This window comes from Heterodontus francisci, chromosome 19 (genome assembly GCF_036365525.1).
Source record: "Heterodontus francisci isolate sHetFra1 chromosome 19, sHetFra1.hap1, whole genome shotgun sequence".
NCBI lineage: Eukaryota > Metazoa > Chordata > Chondrichthyes > Heterodontiformes > Heterodontidae > Heterodontus > Heterodontus francisci.
Window position 1 is genome coordinate 46,331,830 of NC_090389.1, and position 22,724 is coordinate 46,354,553.

A 22,724-nucleotide genomic window follows, 5' to 3' on the forward strand; every position below is an offset into this window, starting at 1 on the left:
CAATGATTGAGGCAAATGAAATGGCATATAAATAGTAAGTTGGTACTAAGAGGTGAAATGGGGCCTATTAGGGACAACCAGAGTAAGCTTAGAGACAGAGGGCAAGGCTAGAATACTGAATGTATAGTCTAAAGAAGAGGATGCTGACAAAATATCAGTAGGAGCACAGATGGTAGAGGTAATGGATGAGGTGAAAATTGTTCAGCAGGATGTAATGGAATGGCAGGCTAGGCTCAGAGCGAATAAGTCACCTGGTTCATAGAGGTATACAAGATTATGACAGTTTTAGATAAGGTACATAAAGAAAAGCTGTTGCTACTAGCTGATGGTACATGGACGAGAGGACACAGATTAAAGGTTTTGGGCAACAGATGCAAAGGAAATGTAAGGAAGAACTTTTTCACACAGCGAGTGGTAATGACCTGGAGCTTGCCACCTACAAGGACTGTGGAAGCGGAGATGACGAATGATTCCAAAAGGAAACTGGATGGACACGAGGGAAAAAAAAAACTTACAGGGCTACGATCATAGAGTGGGGAAATGGGACTGATTGGCTTGCTCAACAGAGAGCCAGCATGGAGTCCATGGGCTGAATGGCCTTCTCCTGTGCTGTAATCACTATGACCAATTTTGTTTTGGACCTTCTAAGTCAGGTACGGTGCCGAGGTTGCAATACATGGTCCAAACAGGCAAAAATCCACTCTCAGAACAATGACCCTTCATTGCACCTATAGAGCCCCACTACTTCCAAGACCCTGTATCTTCATGGTCTTAAGAAAACAGAATTAACCATAATTGTTGCAAATTTGGAGCAATGCAGTGATATAGTCATACCAATAGGAAATGGATAGAAGTTTCCCAAGTTCATTTCACTAGACCCTTAACACCAGAGGATACTATCATTTGGAATTCTGCACTGCATTCAAATCCAGACTCAGAACGAGACTGAGGAATGGGAAGTGAAAGAAAAATCAAACCCACTTTTTACCCCCAGTCGCAGTTTCACAAAATGAGCAGCAATTTTAAAATTAGATTTTGAGTATAGAGCACTCCAGCTGATTAGCACCGCTGGAACCCGCTATCCCAAATTAACATGAGAGTGGCCCATACAACTTTTAAAAAAAATCTCATGATTTAGCTTTGCTTGCAATACTTTTAATCTATATTTACAACAAAAGGGCACTCCATCAGCAGAATTATCTGGTCAATTGAAATTGACACCATTGTGTGCGCTGCGGATAAGCTGATGTACCACAATTAACAATTACCATTTTTTTTAATGCAGTACACCACCAGTGACGTTCTACACACTGTCCTGTCCACTCTGAAGAGCAATAACTACCCTTTACGCAATCACATTCAGGCGAAGAGTCAAACTCATTGACAAGTAATGTAATTGCAGCTATAGAAACATACAATATTCTGATGGTAGAAATACTTTGAAAACAGCCCACAATTTTGAATATATTTCTGAAGCAATCCAATAATCAAGATTTACGGAGAAATTAGACGATCATGGATTTTCCTGTGGGACACATGCATGGCAGGTAGAAAGACTTGTATTTGTATAGTGCCTTTTACGACCTCAGGACATCCCAAAGCATTCTACATAGCAAATGTACTTTTTGAAGTTTAGTCATTGTTGGAAATGCTAGGCAATAGGCTCACCCACTAAAAGGAGTCAGAATGTCAACTACGAAAATGGAATTCAAAATTGGACTTTGAACAAGAAAGTTGAACTGTGGACAAGGATCAATAGGAATGCCTCTATGCCAAAAGAAGCCTTGCAGGTCATAAGTGTTAAACTTAAGACATTTAACAATCTTCCTTTCAAGAGAACACATAATAGGTCAGATTATAGACAAGGAATCTCTTTTACCCAGTCTGCAAACAGATACGTTAACATTTCAAAACGGAGACACAAGGCCGGAGGGGGGGGGGGGGGGGGCGGGGTTGATGGCAAACTGTCAGCATTCGCCCTCATTCCCGTTCTGCAACTTCAGGATGCCAGATATGCACAGATTAGCGCGGAAATCCTGAAGTGGGGTCTGTCACTCAGGGTTCTGACACAGGCTGTGCTGTGGTCCCCCCGCCTCCCCCAAACAACCAGCGAGAACCTCAACTTTCCTGCTCCCACATCGCTGTTTGAAACCCCTTAAAAACTTACATCTTGTTCAATCTGTGTAACTGGGTTTTTAACAGCGATGTGAATAATAAAATTTGATTAAAAACTGGCCCTGAAAAGATTTTATAATCGCAAAGCGATGTTACTAATTAATTAGTAATGCACTGGATTAGTGAGGGATAGGTTCCAAATTTCAGCTTTGCTATAAAAGGGAGAGACAATCAAAAGTTCAAATATGCAAAAAGAAAAAGCAGTCAGCCTGCTCTTATGCACTTCCTAATCTACATATGCCCAACACTAGGTATTTGACAGAAACAAAGACTTAATTTTTGCTGTACTCTCAACCTTGACAGCACTGATTGTTCCGAGAGGTTGCTTTTTTGTATTATTTGCTCAATTTGACTGGATAGTTCCTTTTACTGTGTAGTTTGTGCTCCAGATACTATTTACAAATAGAGTGACTGCGACACAGATGATCATGAACACTTTCGTCGTAATCAGTGAATGTAAAGTTGCTTTGTTATTGTCAGTGTTAGTAAGTTCTTCATAGAATAGTTGCCAACATAGACTCGATTTCAAATTTATTCCTCATAAAATAGCAGCTGGATTACAGAATATTCTGTTGGCTTTTTGTGTTGATTTTCACGAAGTACTATAAACTATGCTCCTTATAAGATCTAGTATTAAACTGCGTAGCTTTGTTGCAAATTAAAGATATTTAAAAGAATGCTTGATTTTCAAAGTGTCACAATGTTTAGATTCCATGACGGATCCAGCAATAAGATGTTTGCACTTAACTAAAAGGGACTGCAGCATAATGTGAAATTCTGCTTTTGTCAAATCATGTAGTGCTGAACTTTGGAGGGGATATTTTTGGAATATATTACATTGCCCACATCAACCATGTTATTTGAACACAAAAAAAAACTACACAAAAGAAAATGACTTGTAACTTTTACCACAATTGCATGAAAGTTATCAGTGTTAGTATTATACTCTTTGCATTTCTGTTCTTAATCTCTCATCCCAAATAGAACAAAAATTAAGCAACGTGGTGGTTCTGTTTAAAGTAAAAGAAAACAGTTAACAATTCAGTTCCACACCACTACCAACAGAAAAAGGTTTTAGTTTGCATGAAAAGCCAATTGAACTGTACTAATTGATAGTTATTTTACTGAAAGACAAGATAAACAATGCTTCAATCAAGATAAAATAGTAATGAAAGTTTATCAAAATAATCTATTTACATAGAGAATGTTTGGTGCTAAATGTTACATGACCTCATGGTCTTCCTCATCGTCAAAAACAAAAAGCACAATCAATAAGAAATAATACGAAGGGATACTGTTGCTTTGACATAGCACCCTCAAGGTGCAGATCACTGCATGATAAGGCTTCCATATAAATGTACCTTAATAACACTCAGCAATCCTCATCACCAGTTCCAGAACCCATAATTGGTAAAAAGATGAAGAACAGAAATGCTGTTTTGGTTGTACAGTCCTCTTCAGGCAGAGTATGTTCATGAGTCATTTTTCCCACTGACCCCATCCAGCTATTATTCATAAATTTTTAAGTTCGGTGAAAATAAATAGCAATCGTTTAAAAATTGACCATCTAAGTCCAGATACTGAAAATGGATATTCTGCTCTCTGAATTCAGTGTTTTGTATCGCACAATCCAACAAAATGACATTGTATAGTCTAAAATGACTACACCATGTAAAAATTCCAGATCGGATGAGCTTTTGATAATCTATGTTTTAATATTCTGCATGCATTACAGTATTTGGTACAGGTGTGCATGGATTTTAAATTATGTTCCTTGGGACTGCCTATAGGTCTGTAGTCGGCATCATTAATTGCTTCAGCACAAAACTCTCATCTAACTGAGGGAAAAAGTGTACTTAACACAACTATAACTGACTGAATCAGGTTAAGGCTGCTTAATTACATTGTTATGGACAGAGGGGGGATGGGATGGATGACTCCCATTTTTCAACTCTCAACTAACCGTAGACAGTGTTTTTTTTTGGAAAATATTGTTTTAGTCCCTGCATGGTTTAATGGTAACCAGACAAACAACAGGATCATAGGATAAAAAAAATTATTAAACAGTACCCAGAAAATATTTGCACTTCACTCACTCACACATGCACATACACAAGAGATACAGGATAGCATGCATTTAAGTCCAATAGTTGTAAAAATCGCTCATTTTGAAATCTTTTTGGTTTTCCTGGAGCAATTTTTAAAAGCAACAGCACAGGCCTGGTGTTCAGTTTCTTGGTTCATTGAAGTATTGCAGACTCCTCTGGTTATGATTCAAAGTCAGTGGCGAGAATTGCTGTTACGATTTCTCAGGTGGGGAGTTTTCAAGGTTACCTTGCAGTCTCTGCCTCTGCGGTTTAAAGATGTTACAGGCAGGGTCTTCTTGGCTGGAATGGCATTCTCAACTTCCTGGTTGGCTGTCTTTCTGACTCTGTCTTTCAGAGAGCTCTCTTTTTAAGAAAAAACCTCATCAGGCTAAGTTGTGGTGAGGTGACCAAAGATGCTCTCTCCTGGTGTTCATACAATGTCTTTGAACGTGGAGTCATTGCTACACAATGGAGTTTGAATGTGGCTTATCTTGATATAGCATCATGTCCCACCTATTATCTTGGCTTTAAATCCAGAATGTCCCTATCTGCGAAGGCCTCGGTCAACCCAATTCTCGGCGATAGGAGTCATTTAGCATTGAATGGGCTGTTTAGCGTTTAATGTGCCTTCCGCAGTCATGACGATGGGTTTAGTCTCCAACAGTCACTAGGTATATTTGCTGTACAGGAGAGGTCACCTGACTTCTTACTCCATCTTGTCTGCAGCAAAAATGTCTCAATTTTTTGGAGTTAGTTCACTAGTTCATTTTTACAGTTTATAATTACTCCAATTCATAACTGCTCCTCGTGTAAGCGTGACAACATACTATCCCACGTGCAGCTAACTGTGAAGTTATAAATTCTCATAACTTCAAAGAATTTTTTCAAATTGGAGTTCACATTTATCGCATTGAAGGGTATATTAAAATTTACCTACAAGGATTACATGGTGTTGTATGTTAAGCCAGAGATATTACACCTCTTGCCCTTGCATCACATGCCACCCAAGCTCTGGCCCTTAAAACTCAGGCAGCCCAGTCCTATTTGTTTTTTTACTTGGCTAATGTGTTGGGTTCTCTCCAGCTCCAAAGTGGTCACATATAAATATGTCTCTATCACATTTAGCTTGTACGCGAAGAGTTGTTGGTTGGTTGAAGTACTGAAGGGCTGCCAATGGAACCATACCAAAGCAGAGAGAGAAGAGGAAGCGGCAAGGGACAATGAAAATTTTATTTTCAAAACTAGAACACCAATGTTTATTACAAGAGTATAAACTAGTTGCCACACAACTGTAATAAAAGCAAAATACTGTGGATGCTGGAAATCTGAAATAAAAACAAGAAATTCTGGAAAAACTCAGCAGGTCTGGCAGCATCTGTGGAGAGAGAAGCAGAGTTAACGTTTCAGGTCAGTGACCCTTCTTCAGAACTGGCAAATATTAGAAATGTGAAAGGTTTTAAGCAAGTAAAGCAGGGGTGGGGCAAAAGATAACAAAGAAGGTGTAGATAGGACAAGGCCACAGAATAGCTGAACAGAAGGTCATGGAGCAAAGGCAAACAATATGTTAATGATGCGTTGAAAGACAAAGCATTAGTACAGATAGGGTGTTAACAGACTGAAAATTGAACAGCTGCAAGTACAAACATGAAAAAAAACAGTGGGTAAGCAAACTGAACAAACGGAGATGAAATAAAATACAATAAACAAAAAAAAAATTTTTTTAAACTAAAAATGAAAGTCAAATGTGGGCTCTGAAATTATTGAACTCAATGTTCAGTCCGGCAGGCTGTAGTGCGCCTAATCGGTAAATGAGATGCCGTTCCTCGAGCTTGCGTTGATGTTCACTGGAACACTGCAGCAAACCCAGGACAGAGATGTGAGCATGAGAGCGGGGGGAGTGTCGAAATGGCAAGCAACCGGAAGCTCGGGGTCATGCCTTCGGACTAAGCGGAGGTGTTCCTCAAAGCGGTCACCCAGTCTGCGTTTGGTCTCCCCAACGTATAGACCACACTGTGAGCAGCGAAAACAGTATATTACATTGAAAAAAGTACAAGTAAATCGCTGCTTCACCTGAAAGGAGTGTTTGGGGCCTGGGATAGTGAGGAGAGAGGAGGTAAATGGGCAGGTATTACACTTCCTGCGATTGCAGGGGAAGGTACCATGGGAAGGGGAAGAGCTGGTGGGGGTAATGGAGGAGTGGACCAGGGTGTCACGGAGGGAACGACCCCTTTGGAATGCTGACAGGGGAAGGGAGGGGAAGATGCGTTTGGTAGTGACATCACGCCGGAGGTGGCAGAAATGGCGGAGGATGATCCTTTGGATATGGAGGCTGTTGGGGTGGAAAGTGAGGACAAGGGGAACCCTGTCACGGTTCTGGGAGGGAGGGGAAGGGGTGAGGGTAGAGGTGCGGGAAATGGGCCGGACACGGTTGAGGGCCCTGTCAACCACAGTGAGGGGGGAGTCCTTGGTTGAGGAAAAAGGAAGACATATCAGAAGCGCTGTCATGGAAGGTAGCATCATCAGAGCAGATGCGCGGAGACGGAGAAACTGGGAGAATGGAATGGAGTCCTTACAGGAGGCAGGTTGTGAACAAGTGTAGTCAAGGTAGCTGTGGGAGTCGGTGGGCTTATAATGGATATTAGTAGACAGCCTATCCCCAGAGATGGAGACAGAGAAGTCGAGAAAGGGAAGGGAAGTGTCGGAGATGGACCATCTGAAGGCAAAAGAAGGGTGGAAATTAGAAGCAAAGTTGATAAAAGCTTTCCAGTTCGGGGCGGGAGAAGGAAATGGCACCGATACAGTCAAGAACGTACTGGAACAAGAGTTGGGGGAGGGGGCCTGAGTAGGACTGGAACAAGGAATGTTCGAAATATCCCACAAGACGACATGCATAACACGGACCCATGCAGGTACCCATAGCAACACCTTTTACTTGAAGGAAGTGAGTGGAGTTGAAGGAGAAGTTGTTCAATGTGAGAACAAGTTCAACCAGGCGGAGGAGGGTGGTGGTCGATGGGGACTGGTTGGGCCTCTGTTCAAGGAAGAAGCAGAGAGCCCTCAAACCGTCCTGGTGGGACGTCCCCTTCCCATGGCACCTTCCCCTGCAATCGCAGGAGGTGTCATATCTCCTTGTCTGCTCACTATCCCAGGCCCCAAACACTCCTTTCAGGTGAAGCAGCGATTTACTTGTACTTCTTTCAATGTAGTATACTGTATTCGCTGCTCACAATGTGGTCTCCTCTACATTGGGGAGACCAAACGCAGACTGGGTGACCGCTTTATGGAACACCTCCGCTCAGTCCACAAGCATAACCCCGAGCTTCCAGTTGCTGGCCATTTCAACACTCCCCCCTGCTCTCATGCTCACATCTCTGTCCTGGGATTGCTGCAGTGTTCCAGTGAACATCAACGCAAGCTCAAGGAACAGCATCTCATTTACCGATTAGGCACACTGCAGCCTGCCGGACGGAACATTGAGTTCAATAATTTCAGAGCATGATGGGCCCATTTTACTTTTATTTTTAAGTTATTTTTTTCTTTTTTTTTGTTTTATTTCATCTCCGTTTGTTCAGTTTGCTTATCCACTGTTTTTTTTCATGTTTGTACTTGCGGCTGTTCAATTTTTAGTCTGTTAACACCCTATCTGTACTAATGCTTTGTCTTTCAACACACCATTAACATATTGTTTGCCTTTGCTCCATGACCTTCTGGTCAGCTATTCTGTGGCTTTGTCCTATTTACACCTTCTTTGTTATCTTTTGCCCACCCCCGCTTTACTTGCTTAAAACCTTTCACATTTCGAATATTTGTCAGTTCTGAAGAAAGGTCACTGACCTGAAACGTTAACTCTGCTTCTCTCTCCACAGATGCTGCTAGACCTGCTCAGTATTTCCAGCATTTCTTGTTTTTATGCCACACAACTGTGTTTTGTTGAGTAGATCACCTGATTGAGTTTGCTCTGGATGAATAGGAGGAAAAAGCAACACTTTCCACCAGATCCACAGATGAAAAAGCTGATTTGAGAAGATAATGTTCTGTCGCTCTTCAACACAAATGCTTTGTTTCCTCAATCAGTTCCCAAAGTGAAATGATGCTTTCTCACATACTAGAAGACTGGAAATAATTAATAAATAAAATACCATTATTATTCAAAAATCTTGTACTTTGGGAACTAACCAGATTTGCTCCCATTTCAATTTTCGGAGATTAAAAGTTAAAAATGACAGGAGGAACAAACTTGAAAAATGGTAAAATCCAGTTGTTCTGTTTGACAAAAAATCCTTCTGATTTATAGGTGGAACTACAGCCACATCAATCCATCAATAAACTGCATAATTATAACATTATGCACCATAACTGGCAATTAGGTTTTTTATGCAGGTGCACACCTTTGGCAATTGTTATTCAGCTCTGAAAAGTAACACCTCATTAGTTCAGGAAGATTTTTAGCACAATAAAGACAAAACAAATATCTATATCCATGTATGTCTGAGTGCTGCAGGTAGCACACTAAGAATGATTGCTGCAGTGGGGATTCTGAAAAAAGACAAACAATATGCAAAAAAACATAGAAAATGCTGACAATATGGACTGGGTCAGTCAGCATCAGTAAACGGAAAGGGTAAGTTACAGTGTTTCAGGCCTGTACCCTTCATTACTCTGCTAAAGGATATAGAAAAGGACTGAGCGGATACACGACATTTTGCATGGGGAAGGGGAGCCAGAAGTAGTGGGCCATGTTGGAACCAGGGCATAGGTAGAAAAAAAAAAGTTTTGAAGGCCTTCAGGCAGAATTGTAGGAGCTAGGAAAAATATTAAAACAGGCCGTTAAAATGTAGTAATCTTAGGATTAGCCCCAGTGTCACATGCTAGTGAATATAGAAACAGACTGATAGATAACCGTGAAGCTGGTGCAGGAGGGAGGGTTTCAGAAAGAGGGGAAATCTGTACAAGACGGATAGGTTGAACCTGAACAGAGCCTGGACCAATTTTCTCACGAAGTGGTTAACTAGTGCTGTTGGGGAGGATTTAAACTAATTTGGCAGGGGAGGGGAACCAGGAAAACAGTAGAAAGGAGCAGCAATGAGATCTCAGGACACGTAAATATAAAAAATGGTACAATTAGAAATATTCCAAAGATTGCAGGGACCAGATTGAGGAAAACAGTAAAAGCGATGAACGAGATATTTAATTGAATGTATGTCAATGCCTGTGGTTTAACTAATAAGGTTGGTGAGCTGAAGGCACAAATTGCCAGATGGGATTATGACATGATTGCAGTGAGAGACATGGCTCAAACAAGACCAGGAATGGATTCTTACTATTCCTGATTACTCAGTATTCAGGAATGATAGAGACAGAAAAAAAGAGGGGGTGTGGCAGTACTGACTAAGGATGATGTTATAGTTGCAAATAGCAAGTATATACTAGGTGTTGAGAATTGAATCTACTTATTTTGAGTTAAGAAATGGAGGGAGAGTCTTACGTAGCTGGGATTGTTTTTTTAAATAAAGCCCCAAACTGTGAGGAGGAGATAGATGAGCAAATCTGTTGGCAAATTTCAAAGGCATTTAAGGTGGTAGTAACATTAGGAGACTTAAATGACCCTAATATACACTGGGGAAAAACATAACACTAAGGGTAGGAAAAGAAAGGAACTTGGGATGTTTACAGGAGAACTTTCTCATTCAATGTCTCCAATCCAACAAGGAAGGAAGCTGTGTTTGATCTGGTTCTGAGAAATGAAGTAGGGCAAGTGGAGTGTACTACAGTAAACTATCTAGCTGACAGTGACCACAACATAATTCAGTTTAGAGTAATTAGGGAAAAAAGCCAGTAAATATCAAAAGTAAAAAATGCTCAACTGGAGAAGAGCTAATTTCAGTAATTTAAAAAGGGACCCAGCACAGGTAGATTGAAAAAGGTGAGTGCAGAGTAAAGTAGTAGCAAAACAATGGAAGGTATTTAGGGAAGAGTGTGTTCAGGTACAAATCAGGCATATTCCTTTGAAGGGAAAAAAGGTACAGCATCCAAAGCTAACGCACCCTGGCTGACAAAAGGAATAAAACAAAACAGAAGGAAGAGGGTCATGGCACATGTCAGGAGCAAGATTCAATTAATAATCAGGAAGATTATGGGAAGTACAGGAGGAATTGAAAAAGTTAATATAGAAGGCAAGGAGAGGTTACAAGAAAAGATTAGCAAACAACATTAAATTGAACCCCAAAACATTTATGAACATATAAAGTAAAAGATATTGATTCTGGAAAAAGGTTGGGTCAATTAATGACCCAAAGGTAAATGCATAGATTTGTTGAAGGCAAAATGTGTCTGGCTGAATTGATTGAGGTAACAGAGAAGCTTAATCAAGATGCAGCAGCAGGCATTGTATATTTGGACAAAGTGCCACTCAGAAGGCTTGTTAAGAAGATGGAAATTCATGGAACTAAGGGGAAAGCAGTGATATGGATGCAGAATTCGCTCAGCGACAGGAAGGAAAAGGTGGCCGTGGATGGACGTTGTTCAGACTGGAGGGTGGTTTGCAGTGGTGTCCTCCAAAGATCAGTTTTGGGTCCATTACCCTCTTCAATTTTTATAAACTATCTAGACCTGTGTGTCAGAAGCAGCATTATAAACTCCACCACACTAAGGAAAAGATAAAAAGGCCTTAGAAAGGGTACAAAGGAGGTTTACCAGAAATGAGGGATTTCAGTTATGAGGGGTTGGAAAAATTAGAACTGTTCCCATTGGAACAGAGAAACTTAACAGGTCACCCAATAGAGATTTTAAAAATGAGAGGGTTTGATATAGTAAATAGGACAAGACCAAGCATGAGAGCCTGCACAGGTATGACAGGCCAACTGCCCTCCTTCTGTGATGGAAGTTTCCATGATTCTGTACCTGAAATGTCTTAACCTATCTTTTCTCTTTGCAGATGCTGACTGACATGCTGTGCATTCCCAGTTTAACATTTTGCAAGTTTTCCTTAGTATGAAACAAGATATTCTGCTCTGCACAACAGATATAGAATTTCAAGTCAATAAGGTGGAAACTTCCTTAAGAGATGATAGAACACTAACAAACATATTTGTGGCAATTAGTCTGGAATGCAATTCAAATGGTTAATCTATCCAGCAGAGACATGAAACTGGGATATCTTTAGAAAGTACCTAAGTACCAGACAAGTGTTCAGAATACAAATTACTTCACTGGAGGTCATGCTAAACATTTTTGAGAAATTAAGAAATTAAATTTCTTAGCACCTAAAGAACTGTTCATGAGAATTTCATTGTTGATGAGCTAATGGATTTAAGTCTTCTGGTTTTGAAATTATATTTTCAACACAATATTTTTGTTTTTAAAAGCAACTCCTATACATCGACAGTTTCCCTTGAAATGCTAGCCCACAGCTACAAAAAATTCAATGCAATCATAGGTTCAATGTAAAATGCACAACCATCCAAAAACTATGCTAACAGAAAATACCTCGAGAGTTAGCCTTAAAAGCAACCCTGCAACAATGACTTGGCATTTATATAGCACCTCCAACACAGAAAAACATCCCAAAGCATGTTACCAGCCAAACGTTGACACCAAGTCAAAGGAGGAGTTATTCGGAAGCGAAGCTAAAAACTTGAACAAAGGAGTAGGATTTAGGGAGGGTCTTAAAGGGACCATGCCGGAGAGAGGGGAGGGCAAGAATGGGCGAGAGCGAGAGATTGACATGGAGTGTGAAGGAGGGAACTCCAGACCTTAGGGCCTAGGTGGTTGAAAGCACAGACACAAATGGCGAGGTGATGGGTGTGGGAGAAGAATAGAAGAGTAGTAGTTTCTAGCTTGGCAGTCAGGTCATTTTGCAAACAGCCCCAATTAGTTAAGCACTGTACTAAGTATCTGCCCAATCCTCTTCTATACTTAAAATAGGGAAGTAAAAGGGTTAACCAGACACGTTCTTATTGTTCCTATTTATATGTTAAATGCGTATACAGCAATACTCTTCCAGTATTCCATTTTCTACTGCCAAAGAATCCAAATGGAACGGAATATAGAACTCAACAAATGTAAATTTTGAGTAGTTTTTCAACTTAGTAAGGAATATATTATTCCTGAATGTCAACTTTGTTTATACCTCTGCAAAATTATCTAATCATTGCTTTACAATAAAAGGGAAAAACAATGGTATCAGGCGGCTATTGTCTTTTGTTATAAATGCAAAGTATTTTGTTTCAACTAGCTTTTGGCATCCCAAAATTTGTGGATGAGTTGACATGCCAAGTTAAACGCCTGCCAATTGCTTTGCCTTGTCATGTCACACTGTATTTTCTAGTATGTCCTCAGGGAGAAAAGGTTTATAAATGCAAGCAAGCGATTCACTTCAACTTGACAAATGAGCTCTCCAGGAATACATATGCAGAATACAAATGAAGTTAAACCAGAAGAAGATCTATAAAAATACAGTATTTATGAAATACAGAAGCATAACATAATAGCCCTTTTGAGGCCCACACACCTTTGCATCAAAATAAACAAACTCAGATGTTTTTAAAATATTTATTGAATATATCGCTAATAAAAATAATGTTCAGGAATCCTATACATTTCAAATTTTCCCTCACATAGTGACATTGAAGGGTCAAAACAGTATTGCATGCATTTATCTACTATACTGTGATATGCACTAGTGAAACAGTATTCGCATGGAGAGACAAAAGGACCAAAATCAATTTGGATATGACAATATCAGGCAAATGGCCAAGCATTTTAAATCATTTAATGTACACATTTTTAAGATCAATGAAAGAAATGCCCCAAGCAGAGTCTCAAATTAGTGAGAAAATAAAATCAAAAATAGCATTGTTCTCTTTTAATTAATGCTTTATTACATACTTCAATCTCCACGATATTAAATATATATGGAAAAATATATATAGAATGGTTTTCATGGAAAAATTGGACCAAATTTCACATTCAATGAAACACCAGTAAAAAAAAAACAAAAGCAGAATTTGACTGATTTGATTGTTAAGTGAATAAATCACCCGATAATGTTGTGCATTATATCCTATAATTTCTTCTTCCAGCTCATCCTGAGCAATGCCACAGGAGATCCCATAAATTAACAAAGTACTACGTCAGCACATGGCAGGCATTACATTTCATTACAAATGCGGAACAATCTTTTTTTCTAAAGAAGAGAAATGTTGCTTAATTTTATGTGCTATGGCCTGGATCCAAAAGTGATAAATGCTTCATAATTAGCAAAGTAGCTAAAATGCCAGAGATGCCATATGGCTCTAGCCTTTCTTCAGAATTTCTAAACAACATTTGAGAAGTGCTGGAAACTAAAGAAAAAAAATCCATCACTGCAGCTGACTGAATGTACTATGCATGCTGGTACATTCGGTATCCTGCCCATGCTCAGATCACACAATTTTAATTTAGCACACAGCATGACAGCTCTAGGCAAAAATACCAAACCCTGAAACTGTGGCTTTCGAATGAAAACTGATAAACGCTTGAAAAAAGCACAAAAGAATATTCAATGGATACGTTTAATCATCTTCTGAAGTGTGAATTTATGAATTATTTTGTATAAATTTTATTTGAACATTAGAAATTCCAGTTATTGAGAAAAATGGCAGATCAATAACATTTAGAAAGCATTTTGTTTGATTTGAACAAAGATCATCGTGCGATGAGTGGTCAGTTTGTGCAATTAAAAAACAAGTTGATACAAAAGCAGGACAGAAAGAGTAACAGGAAACGTGTGAAGATCCATGATTTTGTTGCCTCTAGACTTGACTATTCCAGTGTTCTCCTGCCAGCCTCCCATTTCCCACCCTCCATTAACCTTAATTCTTCCAAACTTCTGCTGTGTATATCATAATTTGCACCAAGTCCACCACTCTATTTGTTGACCTACATTGGCTCCCAGTCTGGCAACAATTTGATAATAAAATTCTCAGTCTTGTTTGTAAATCACTCCAAGGCGTCACCACTCCCTAGCTCTGAAACCTCCTCCATCCCGACAACCCTCAGATCTCTGCATTCCTCCAATTCTGGCCTCTTGCGCATCCCCAATTTTAATCGCGCCTCCAGCTTCCTGAGACCTAGGCTCTGGAATTTCCTCCATAAACCTTTCTTCCTCACTACTTCTCTCTCCTCCTTTACAATGCCCTTTAAAGTCCAACTCTTTAGCCAAGCTTTTGGTCACCTGTCCTAATTATCTCATGTGGCTCAGTATCAAATTTTACATAGTATAACATTGTATTGACAGCATAAAAAGGCTATTTGACCCATGTGCTCCACAGGAGCCTCCTCCCATCCTTCTTCATCTAACCCCATTAGCATACTCTTCTATTCTATTGTTCCTCATGCATTTATCTAGCTTCTACTTGAATGCATCTATGGTATTGACCACAACTACTCCTTGTGGTGGAGATTTCCACATTCAAACAATTCTTTTGGGTCATGAAGTTTCTCTTGAATTCCCTTTTGGGTTTATTCGTGCCTACATTATATTTTTGACCCCTAGTGCTGGTCTCCCCACAAGTGGAAACATCATCTCCATGTCTACCCCATCAAATCCTTTCATAATCTTGATGCATATCAGGTCACCCATCAATCTTCTCTTTTCTAGAAAAGAGCCCAGCCTGTCCAATCGTTCCTGATATAATCTCCCAGTCTGTTATCATTCCAGTAAATCTTTTTTGCACCTCCCCTGTGCAACTATATCTTTTTTCATAATATGGAGACCAGTACTGTTCATTCTACTCAAACGTGTTCTATACAAGTTTGTTCAACAATGCTCCCGTGACGCACCGTGGGACATTTTACAATACTAAAGACGTTGTGGTAAAAGTCATTAAAAATAAAATATATCTTTACATTTCAAACTTTTAGATTAAACATAAAGTTCAGCACTCACCATCTCCCCAAGAGAAGCAGAAATCATGTGTACAAGTGGAGCCTTTTTTGTAGGCACACAGGAACCCAGCAAAGATTTTGAATACTCGTAGGTAACGAAGAAAAAGGCAGCTGAAATTAATCACATGCAGAAGATTCTAGTCAGTCTAAAAATACAGTGTTATCAAATTGCTCTAAAATGAATTTGCAACACAGTGATCTGGTCACTCACTCCAGTTACTTCGAACATATATTCATCAAGTGTATAACTCATTTAAATTTTCAACAGTTTAGCCCTCTGACTACGTGGAAGTTTGTTCTCTTGGGGGCACAAGACTAGTTTTCTTTAAGGAATATAGTCCAAAGTTCCACTCTCAATATTAGCTATTGACCTGTGCATTTTAGTCTTGTGCCAAAATGCATTGTGGCATTGGCTGTGGTACCTTCACATCACCAAATACAACTGCAAAACAAAATTTCTTCTTCGGTTGCGGGCCAGGCTGCATTTAGTGTACATCTCTAGTTGTTGCAAGATGATGCTGGTTGACCTTTCCTTGAACCACAGAATTCTTTGTGATGATGGTGCTCTGAGGATGGTGTTAGATAGAAAATTCCAGGATACTGACCAGTGACAATGAAAGAATGGCGATTCTACATCCAAGACAGGATTGTGTGTGACTTTTTTTAAATCTTGAAAGTGAGGTTGTGCCCTGCATAAATTACAGTGAGGACTTTCAAGAAAAAGCAGAACCCTTGCCACTCACACAAGAGTTGGACAACAGAAAGCAGGTGTTTGCTGATCAATCACCAATTACAGGTCGCCGATGGAACAATGTTCTCATCTGCTAGTGTCCTAAACAATTTATAAATTTCTCCTTAGCACCAACAAAATACACAGGCTCCAAACTTAATAGAAGTACATGCCTTATGTAACGTACAAAGAAATAAGATCAGCTGGAATCTGAGTTCGGAAATAAAGACTGAATTAAACCTTTGCATGCCCAGGATGCAAGTGAATAGACAAACAAGTACCCAAATCTTTATGATTATTTTATAATTTGAAGCAACAAAATCATATGCATTATTTTGGGACAAAGCAGTTTAATATTTATCAAGTTGTGACTCTATTTAATGGATAATGGTTTATTGCGTTCTTCCATTTGTAGTATTTTGATTTTCAGTTAGCCGAGTCCAATCACCTTTTACAAAGCTATGATCCCTTAGAGGCTACCTTGATGATTTGTGTAGTGGGGAAGGGAGGAGTCAAGGACAGACAGGTTTAATTTGTTTTTGGCAGAATTTTTTTTGTAATCAAGACAATAGTGAAAACACAAATAGCCAAACACGTTGTGCAACATATTTTGAAGAAATCGCCAATTTTTAAGAAATCACACTAAATCCAAGGGAAGTACAAAGCATGGAATTACAGAATGTATCAATATTTATGAAAAATGAATGAAATGTTACTCCAAGTAGAATTTTATGATTTGAAAGAAAAAAAAAATCATACAATAGGGTAGGGTGTGCAAGAACTTCCAACATTTTCTTCCCCCTTGAATGACAGTTGCCACAGTACAGAATTAAAATTGAGCAGGGTTAACTAATACATGTGCCTTGAAAAGCAAGTAAAGGAAGGAGCACAAGACGACTTAGCTAGATCTCAGCCTGGTACATTCGTGTGGATAACAGTAAAGCCCTATTACAGACTATGCATAAAAAGCAAACAGTACAAAATATCACAAAAGTATCATTACAAGTCCTAATTACAACTCTGACGGATTATATTACAATTGCAGATCTTCTTCTTCTTTGGCCTCCTGTCTCGAGACACAATGGGTAAGCGCCTGGAGGTGGTCAGTTGTTTGTGAAGCAGCGTCTGGAGTGGCTATAAAGGCCAATTCTAGAGTGACAGACTCTTCCACAGGCGCTGCAGATAAAATTGGTTGTCGGGGCTGTTACACAGTTGACTCTCTCCTTGCGCTTCTGTCTTTTTTCCTGCCAACAGCTAAGTCTCTTCGACTCGCCACACTTTAGCCCCGCCTTTATGGCTATCCGCCAGCTCTGGCGCTCACTGGCAACTGACTCCCACGACTTGTGGTCAATGTCAAAGGACTTCATGTCGCGCTTGCAGACATCTTTAAAGCGGAGACATGACAGCCAGTGGGTCTGATACCAGTGACGAGCTCGCTGTACAACGCATCCTTGGGGATCCTGCCATCTTCCAGGCGGCTCACATGGCCAAGCCATTTCAAGTGCCGCTGGCTCAGTAGGGTATATATACTGGGGATGTTGGCCGCCTCGAGGACTTCACAATTGCAGATCAAGGCACAGAAATTTATCAAACTGAAGACCCATTGGTGCTTAAAGCAGGTCTTTGATAACAGCACTTTATTAGGCACTACTTTGTTGCACAGCAACAAGTACACATCAACTGAAATCTATGCTCGAGTAATTTAAATACTGCAACATGGAGTGGAATTATAGGAATGCAATTTGCACTAAGACATTTTCAGCAACTTGTTCAAATGGGATTCCATGTAAGTTAATGTAGAATTGACATGTGGAATCAAAATGTCTTTTAAAAAGGTTATTGCCTCTAACATGCATTTTCTTAATGTAAACATGCTTTCTGCAGCACTCTTAACTATGAGTCAGCAGTTTGTGAGCTCAAGCTCCATTCCAGGAACTTGAGCACATAACTTTGGCTTACACCTCACTGCAGTATCGAAGAACTGCTGCATTATCAGATGAGACCTGAAACCTAGATCCAGTCTGCCCCCTCAGATGAATGTAAAAGATCTTATGGTACTGTTGAAAAGGGGAGCTCTCCTAGAGTCCTTGTGAACATTTATACCTCAATCAGCATCTCAAACAGATTATCTGGTAATGTATTTCATTGCTGTTTGTAGGACCTTGCTGTGTGCAAATTGGCTTTCCATATAACAGTGGCTAAATTTCAAAAGCTTTGATGCACTTTGGAACACGAATGATGCTATAGTTACGACCAGGTGAGAAAGGGGACTAGGGGTTCCCCCTCAGCCTTTTCCTGGTTTGCCCGTAACAGTGTTTAATTTTTAAAACACTGGTGTTTTAGCTTCCCTCTCAGCAAGTCCTTGCTCACTGCTCTCGAATTACAATGGCAACGAAATCAACCAGACAGGTTTTCTGAGATTTAAAGAAGAAAGGTGTAAGTTTATTAACCTTAAAACTCTAATTCAGTTGAAACTACTAGAAATACACAATGAGACCACACTAGCATGCAAATGCGATAAACAAACACGCAAATAGAGACGCAGAGAAAGAATTAGAAGAGAAAAGGTTTGAAGCAATAGCTGGAATTCAGTTAGTGGCCTTTGATTGCAGTTATGTCTTGCGGTTCTTATTGGGGCCCAGTGCACACTTTCAAACTTGTTTCACTGGTCTTCTGTCTTGAAGCTTGAGTTACTTCCGTGGGTCGGGGTAGAGAAAGCGCGAGAGAGGCCTTGCTTCTCTTTGGTCTTCAAAAAGCAGTCTGTCCTTTCTGTGTGGCACAATTCAAGCAACCCCAAGTTGCCCAGCAGGTTAGTCATGTGACCTGTTCCTTATTTGGAACAGTCTCCCCTGCCAGATTTTATGGATTCCTTCAAGCTTAGCAGACAATCTCAGTGGGGTAGGGTGGGGTGGAATGCTGGCTCTTACACATTCAATGTCTCTTGATCATCTCTGGCTAATTGAATCAGGGAGGCACTCCCATTGCCTTCTTCAAGCAACTTACCTTCAGGAGTGGAGAGCAGTCAGACCTGTGTGGAAACAACCAGAACCGGGAGCAGATAAATCCAGCGCGAGGCTCAGGGCCTTCACTTACCTTCAGGAGCAGAGATCAGTTAGGCCTGTGTGGAAACAATCCGAACCGGGAGCAGATAAATCCAGCGTGAGGCTCAGGGCCTTCACTTACCTTCGGGAACGGACAGCAGTCGAACCTGTGTGGAAACAACCAGAACCGGGAGCGGATAAATCCAGCGTGAGGCTCGGGGCCTTCACTTACCTTCCGGAGCAGAGAGCAGTTGGACCTCTTCCAATGCACCAGAGTTTTGGGGAAAAAAAAGCCAATGGCGACGTCACAGGAGAGCTGCAAGGTGATTGGTTGGTGAGTCACTGCTGTTAGGGAATAGCTCTAAATAGCTGGGTAAGTATCTCAGGTAAGAAAAGTTTAAAGTTGATTTCAAATATAGTAAGTACTCTTTTTTTTTTAAAGGGAGTTCAGTAGTAACGAAGACCAGGGAAGAAGGGCTCTAGAGTAACTGATATTATTGGACATTAAGATCTTCCAGAAGGTTTAATTTAATTTAAAGGGTTAAGTCATGGAAGGAGCGCTCAAAGCCGTGGTGTGCTCCTCGTGCTCCATGTCGCAAGCCGGGAACATTTCCAGTGCCCGGGACCAGCACGTGTGCAGGAAACGTATCCAGCTGCAGCTCCTGGAAGCCCATGTTTTGGAACTGGAGCGGCAGCTGGGGACACTGTGGAGCATCCACGAGGCAGAGAGTATCGTGGTTAGCACATGGAGAGAGGTGGTCACACCGCAGGCTCAGACCCCACAGAGAGGAGGGGAATGGAGACCACCAGGCAGAGCAAGAGGCAGGCAGTTCAGGAATCTCCTGTGGCTATTCCTCTGCAAAACAGGTATACTGCTTTGGATACTGTTGGGGGAAATGGCCTCTCAGGGGAAAGAAGCAACAGCCCAATTCGTTGCACGATGGTTGGCTCTGCTGCACAGGGGAGGAGTAAAAAGTGTAGGAATGAAAAGGTTATAGGGGATTCAATTGTAAGGGGAATAGATAGGCATTTCTGTGGTCGCAAAAGAGACTCCAGACGGTACACTGCCTCCCTGGTGCTAGGGTCAAGGATGTCTCAAAGCGGTTACTGGACATTCTGAAGGGGGAGGGTGAACAGCCAGTGGCCATGGTGCACATTGGTACAAACGACATAGGTAAAAAAAAAAGGATGAGGTCCTAAAAGCAGAATATAAGGAGCTCAGAAGTAAGTTGAAAAGTAGGACCTCAAAGGTAATGAAGTCAGGATTACTAACAGTGCCACGTGCGAGTCAGAGTAGAAATAGCAGGATATAGCAGATGAATATGTGGCTGAAGAGATGGTGTGAGGAGGAGGGTTCTAGATTCCTGGGACATGGGGACCAGTTCTGGGGGAGGTGGGACCAGTACAAATTGGACGGGTTACACCTGGGCAGGACCAGGATTGATGTCCTAGGGGGAGTATTTGCAAGAGTGGTTGGGGAGGGTTTAAACTAAAATGGCAGGGGGATGGGAACCATTGCAAGGGGTCAGAGGAGGCAGTATCAAAGACAAGAACAAAAGACAGTAAGGGGAATAAGAAAAGTGCTAGGCAGAGAAATCAAGGGCCAGTGGGCGGCACAGTAGTTAGCACTGCAGCCTCACAGCTCCAGGGACGCGGGTTCAATACTGGGTACTGCCTGTGCGGAGTTTGCAAGTTCTCCCTATAACCCCGTGGGTTTTCGCCAGGTGCTCTGGTTTCCTCCCATAGCCAAAGACTTGCAGGTGATAGGTAAATTGGCCATTGTAAATTGCCCCCAGTGTAGGTAAATGGGTGGTTGTTGGTCGGCACAGACTCGGTGGGCCGAAGGGCCTGTTTCAGTGCTGTATCTCCAAATAAATAAATAAGTCATACAGGACCACAGTGAAAAATAGTGGGAAGGGGACAAGTAATGTTAAAAAGACAAGCCTTAAGGCTTTGTGCCTTAACGTGCGGAGCATTCACAATAAAGTCGATGAATTAATCGCGCAAATAGATGTAAACGGGTATGATATAGTCAGGATTACGGAGACATGGCTGCAAGGTGACCAGGGATGGGAAATGAACATCCAGGGATATTCAGTATTTAGGTAAGACAGACAAAAAGCAAAAAGGCAGTGGAGTTGCATTGCTGGTTAAAGAGGAAATTAACACAATAGTGAGGAAGGTTATTAGCTTAGAGAATCCTGATGTAGAATCTGTATGGGTAGAGCTGAGAAACACTAAGGGGCAAAAAACATTAGTGGAGGGTTGTAACAAAAACAAGAAATGCTGGAATCACTCAGCAGGTCTGGCAGCATCTGTGGAAAGAGAAGCAGAGTTAACGTTTCGGGTCACTGACCCTTCCGAAGAAGGGTCACTGACCCGAAACGTTAACTCTGCTTCTCTTTCCACAGATGCTGCCAGACCTGCTGAGTGATTCCAGCATTTCTTGTTTTTGTTTCAGATTTCCAGCATCCGCAGTATTTTGCTTTTATTTTAGTGGAGGGTTGTATATAGACCCCAAACTGCAGTGGCGAAGTTGAGAATGGCATTAAACAGGAAATTAGAGATGCATGCGATAAAGGAACATCTGTAATTATGGGTGACCTTGATCTGCATATAGATTGGGCAAATCAAATTAATCACATACCGTAGAGGAGGAATTCTTGGACTGTATACAGGGATGGTTTTCTGGACCAATACGTTGAGGAACCAACTAGAGAACAGGCCATCCTAGACTGGGTATTGCGTAATGAGAGAGGAATAATTGACAATTTAGTGGTGGGAGACCCCTTGGGGACGAGCGACCATAATATGATAGAATTCTTCATCAAGATGGAGAGTGACGTAGTTAATTCTGAGACTAGAGTCCTGAATCTTAGTAAAGGAAACTACGAACGTATGAGGCGCGAGTTGGCCATGATGGATTGGGAAACGTTACTTAAAGGGATGACGGTGGAAATGGCAAACATTTAAAGAGCGCATGGATGAACTGCAACAACTGTTTATCCCTGTCTGGCGCAAATGTAAAACAGGAAAGGTAGCCAAAGCATGGCTTACAAGGGAAATTAGAGATAGCATTAGATCCAAGAAAGAGGCATATAAATTTGCCTGGAAACAACAGACCCGAGGATTGGGAGCAGTTTAGAATTCAGCAAAGGAGGACCAAGGGATTGATTAAAAAGGGGAAAATAAGAGTATGACAGCAAGCTTGCAGAGAACATAAAAACTGACTGTAAAAGTTTCTATAGGTATGCGAAGAGAAAAAGATTGGTGAAGACAAATGTAGGTCCCTTACAGTCAGAAACAGGGGAATTTATTATGGGGAATAAAGAAAAGGCTGACCAACTAAATGCATACTTTGGTTCTGTCTTCACAATGGAGGACACAAATATCATACCAGAAATGCTGGGGAACACAGGGCTTAGTGAGAGAGAGGAACTGAAGGAAATCAGTATTAGTAGAGAAATGGTGTTGGGGAAATTGACAGAATTGAAGGCCGATAAATCCCTAGGGGCTGATGGTATGCATCCCAGAGTAATTAAGAAAGTGGCCCGAGAAATAGTGGATGCATTGGTGGTCATCTTCCAAGATTCTATAGACTCTGGAACAGTTCCTACAGATTGGAGGGTAGCTAATGTAACCCCACTATTTAAGTACAAAGCAGGGAATTATCGACCAGTCAACCTGACATCGGTAGCGGGGCCAATTCTAGAGTCCATTATCAAAGATTTTATAGCAGAGCACTTGGAGAACAATGGTAGAATC

At 40.9% G+C, this 22,724-nt stretch overlaps 1 protein-coding gene across 1 annotated transcript in view; it reads right to left on the reverse strand.

The window, feature by feature from the left end:
* The window catches only part of slc25a26 (solute carrier family 25 member 26), a 274,969-nt gene that overhangs the window by 226,277 nt on the left and 25,968 nt on the right, over positions 1 to 22,724 (reverse strand). Inside the window, exon 3 of the mRNA XM_068051571.1 lies at positions 15,190 to 15,299. Coding sequence (XP_067907672.1) covers positions 15,190 to 15,299 — 110 coding nt within the window. The remainder of the gene's footprint in view (positions 1 to 15,189; positions 15,300 to 22,724) is intronic.